The sequence below is a fragment of the Orycteropus afer genome, unplaced genomic scaffold (assembly GCF_000298275.1).
Source record: "Orycteropus afer afer isolate SDZICR_OR568_19922 unplaced genomic scaffold, OryAfe1.0 scaffold00398, whole genome shotgun sequence".
Classification (NCBI taxonomy): domain Eukaryota; kingdom Metazoa; phylum Chordata; class Mammalia; order Tubulidentata; family Orycteropodidae; genus Orycteropus; species Orycteropus afer.
Window position 1 is genome coordinate 532,279 of NW_006921985.1, and position 4,354 is coordinate 536,632.

Sequence of the window (4,354 nt, forward strand, 5' to 3'; positions counted from 1 at the left end):
CTGGGAAGTGATGGCAGAGGGACACAGGGGCACTGGGGGACAGGGGAGCATGTAGGAGAAACACAGGAGAGATCCTGAGAAGGGACACAGGAGGCAGGCTGGGGAGAGACAAGATGGGGGACATGGGAGGGGCACGGGAAAGGATGCCCCCGGGCGGTGGGGAGTCCTGTGACAGACGACACCTAGGCCTCTCAGGGGAATGCCTCATTACAGCAGAGCAGGACTGGGAGCCCCCAGCCAGAGGCTGGACCAATGACCCGTGGACTACCCTGGGCTCTCCCTCAAGGAGCTCCCCGTCCCAGCCTCTGACCCCACTGTGTGCCCCTCGCTGCTCTGGAGAAAATGGAAACGAGGAAACAGGGCCGCCAGCACGCTGCTCTCCGTGAAGGAACGCGCACAGGAGCCTGGCACCACGCAGGGCACGGCCAGCCCCGCGCCCCCCGCCGCCTCCTTACCGCCACCTCCGCACGCTTCTGCAGCTCCTTCTCTTGCAGCTCCCGCTGGATGGCCTCCTCCTCCTGCAGCGTGGCCTCCAGCTTCGCCTTGTTGTCCACCTGCTCACCCTCCACCTCGGCCACCTTCACCTGGGCCTCCTTCGCCTGACAAGGAGGGAGAGCCCCGGTCACTTCTGCTGTGGCTCCCCCTAGCCAGGACAGAGGCCCCACGTGTGCACACCTGCCCCCTGGAAAGCCTGGCCTGAGCCCTGTCTGAGCGGCGACCCCAGAGGTTCCACGTGCTACGCGGAATGTGCTGTGAGGTCAACAAGTGGAAGAGCGAGGGTCTGAACTGCTCGGCTAGAGCTGACTGGCTGTAGCAGGTGGGGGACGTGGCAGGAGCCGGGCGTGGGCGGGGGAGGGGGAATGAGGTGTGAGCTGGCGGGGGATCTGGCTGGAGAGAGGCACAAGGCACAGGGCTGCTGAGGGCAGACCCCAGGACTGAGCAGGCGTTTCTGCAGCCCATCTGCCCCCAGAAGCCAGAGGCATTTCCACGCACCACAATCTCCGGCAGGGTCTGCAACGTGGACTTGAGCTGGTCAGCAGGCGAGAGAGTGTCAGGGAGGTACATGGCCCGGGACAGGATCAAAAGCGACGTGGGGATCTCCTGGTTCAGGTGCAGGTCCAGCCACTGTGGTTCAAGACACAGAGTCACAGACGGGCTGTTCCCACCCACCCCAGCCCTGCTGGCCACTGCCCCACCCCACGTGGCTCTAAGCATCAGTCTAGTCTCTCAGCCCTAGAACTCTCTCCTGCTGCTCTGGCCGGGTTGGGACAGGCGAGGAGGAGGCTGATGGGGAAGAGCCAGCTGAGGGGGACAGGCACTGGCCTGGGCGGACTCCCCAGACCTTTCCTGGCCTCAGTTAACAGACATGTTAACACGGCTAGAAATCCCAGACAAAGGTCACCTAAGTGCTCAAACCCTCAGAAGTGCAGGCCCCGGGTGGCACGACAGTTAACTGGCCAACTGCCAGCTGAAGTCGGGAGGGTCATGTCCACCCAGGGGTGCCTTGGAGGGAATGCCTAGCCATCTACCCTCAAAAGGCCACAGCCTTGACCAGCCTGGGACGCGATGATACCCACACCCACAGGGCTGCCACGAGTCAGGATACTTCAACAGCAGCTAACAGCGAGACAACTGTGTACCAGAGAAAATCAAGGGCAGAGTGAGGTATGAAGACCTTACCACCACCCGGAACAAAACAAACGGAAGCAACAGTCACTAGGCTGCCAAAATGGAGAATGCTGGGTGTGTTAATGTGTGGGCCACACCCGTGAAGAGCAGGGACGTGTTGTTATCCACAGACATCAAGGACACTGGGGAGTGTGTGAGCATGTGAGCCACACCCGTGAAGGGCACGGACATGTTCTTTTGCACAGACATCGAGGACAGTGGGGACCATGTTAGTGTGTGGGCCACACCCACGAAGGGCAGGGACATGTTCTTATCCACAGATATTGAGGACACTGGGGACCGTGTTAGTGTATGGGCCACACCTGTGAAGGGCATGGATGTGTTCTTATCCACAGACATCGAGGACAGTGGGGACCGTGTCAGGGTGTGGGCCACACCCGTGAAGGGCACACACGTGTTTTAATCCACAAACATCTAGCCACTTGGGATGAGCCAGAGCAGGGCTCAGAGTCACAGGCCCTGCATCCAAGACAGTGGAAAGCATCCACTCCTGGTACGTCTGCCCAGGTTCCCCAGGCACGGCCTGACTGAGCGGGGAGCTGGGCTTCGTAGCACCAGCATGGACGGGCCAGCCACCTGCTTCAGCTGATCCTTGAGCCGGTCCTCGGTGACGCCGAGTGCCCGCATGCCTCTGGCCCGACACGCCGACTGCAGCTCCTTGACATTGAGACTGTCCACCCCTTCCTCGGCAATCAGCTGTAAAGGAAACCACCTAATTACCATCTTACCAGGTCATTAGAGGTTTATGGGGCTCACAGTTAACACATCAGGAAACAACTAATTAGAAACTGCTTTCCCGGCACACACTCTGCCAAGAGAAACAGCAACAGAAGCTCCAGTCCTGCGTCCCATCCCACAGAGGGGAGGGGGCAGAGGGCAGGACCCGCAGGGACGTGCAGAACAGCCAGGCTCGCTCTACTTGGGCCCAGCTGGCAGAACACACACGGTCATCCAAGCAGCCCTGGGCCCCCATTTCTGGGCCCCATCTACCACAGCATCTCGGTGTTCATGGGAGGAGAAACACAAAGGGACGGAAGGGGACTGGACATCAAACACTCTGAAGTCCCTTCCTGGCCTCCTCCTCAGCCCAAGGACACTGTGTCAGGCAAGGGGAGAGCATGGTGGCCCAAGCTGGATGAGCAAGAGCCCCAGAGACAGAGCACAGAGGTGCCACAGGGCAAGGGGCACGGGGAGGGCAGCACAGGGAGCGAGCCCTGAGCAGAGAGGACGGGAGGGATGGTGGTCGTGTGGCATGCGCCTGGGTCCCCGTGCATAACCCCCTTTCACCCCACGACATCTCTGTGAGGTAGATGTTATCCTTACCCACTTTTTAAAAAGCCATTATTTGGACATAATTGTAATTCATACAAAGTTGTAGGAAAAAACAGAGATTCCATATACCCATTGTGGTAGTTAAGGTTGCATGTCAACTTGGCTGGGCCTGGTTTTGAGTGGCTGGGTAGCTGGTGGTAGTTACTCCCCTTGACGAGACTGGCCATCAGCCCCATGGTGGAATCTGCCGCAAGCAGCTGCTCTAGGGACACGGTCTGTTTCCCGCAGGTAAGGAGAAGCTTTGGGAATAGTCTGCAGCTTTTGGCACACTTGAATCCTGCATGTAGCCAAGTCGTTACTCAGTAGCCTACCCTGTTGTCTGCCGATCTTGGGACTGGTAATGGGACTTGAAGCAATGGCCTGCCACGTAGTTTGACAGTATTGAGACTGTGCCATTTTCTTTGTCTACCTTAGGATTATCAGCTTCAGCAGCCAGCAGCTGCCTGAATGAAGAGATGCCTCTAGCTTCAGTGAGCCGGGAGCAGGAGGCAGAGCTGAAGCCCAAGGTCGAGGGGCTTCGACCTAGCCGCTAGAGCTAGCACTTTGAACTCAGACTTGTAGCCTCCCAAACTGTAAGAGAATAAACTCCTGTTTGTTCAAGCCACCTGTTTGTGGTATCTTCTGTTAGAGCGGCACAAAGTAACTAAAACACCCTCTGTTCAGTTTCCCCAACGACAGCATCTTGTAAAACTACAGGATAAGCTCACAAGCAGGACACTGACATCGACAGTTAAGAGAGGGTGCAGTGCCACGACCACAGCCGCCAGGTCTCCCTTTACAGACACCCCACCCCACCCCCACTGAGCCCTGGCAACCACTATCAGCTCTCCATGACTGTAACTTTCTCATTTCAAGGCTATATAAATGGGATCGTATGGGATATGACCTGGTGGCACTGGCTTTGTTCACTCAGCGTAATTCCCCGAGGATGTATCTGGCATGCATCAATAGTGGTGAGTCCCTGGGTGGTGAGGACAGTTACGAGCTCAGCTGCTAATCAAGAGGTTGCAGGTTTGAGAACACCCAGAGGGGCTGTGAGAGAAAAGACTTGGCATGTCAGCCCCTGAAAACCCTATGGGTGGCAAGGATGGGGAGACTGAACCCATATCCACTGCTGGACAAAGAAGGGAGCAGCGACTGGGGAAAAGTGTGGTCATTCATCAAAAACCTAAATCTAGAACCAGTATGACCCAGTGGATCCACTCCAAGCTAAGACTCAAAGACCTGAAAGCAGGATGTGATCAATCACCATCGTCACTAGCACTGATCATAATGGCCAAAAGGGGGAAACCCACCCAAATGTCCATCAGCAGATGAACAATAAAATGCAATG

At 57.1% G+C, this 4,354-nt stretch overlaps 1 protein-coding gene across 1 annotated transcript in view; it reads right to left on the reverse strand.

Moving 5' to 3' along the window:
• LETM1 (leucine zipper and EF-hand containing transmembrane protein 1) overlaps nucleotides 1-4,354 on the reverse strand; it is a 74,117-nt gene that overhangs the window by 16,745 nt on the left and 53,018 nt on the right. Inside the window, exons 5-7 of the mRNA XM_042782635.1 lie at nucleotides 2,266-2,385; nucleotides 994-1,125; nucleotides 456-599 (exon numbers count right to left, since the gene is read on the reverse strand). Of these exons, the coding sequence (XP_042638569.1) occupies nucleotides 456-599; nucleotides 994-1,125; nucleotides 2,266-2,385 (396 nt within the window). The remainder of the gene's footprint in view (nucleotides 1-455; nucleotides 600-993; nucleotides 1,126-2,265; nucleotides 2,386-4,354) is intronic.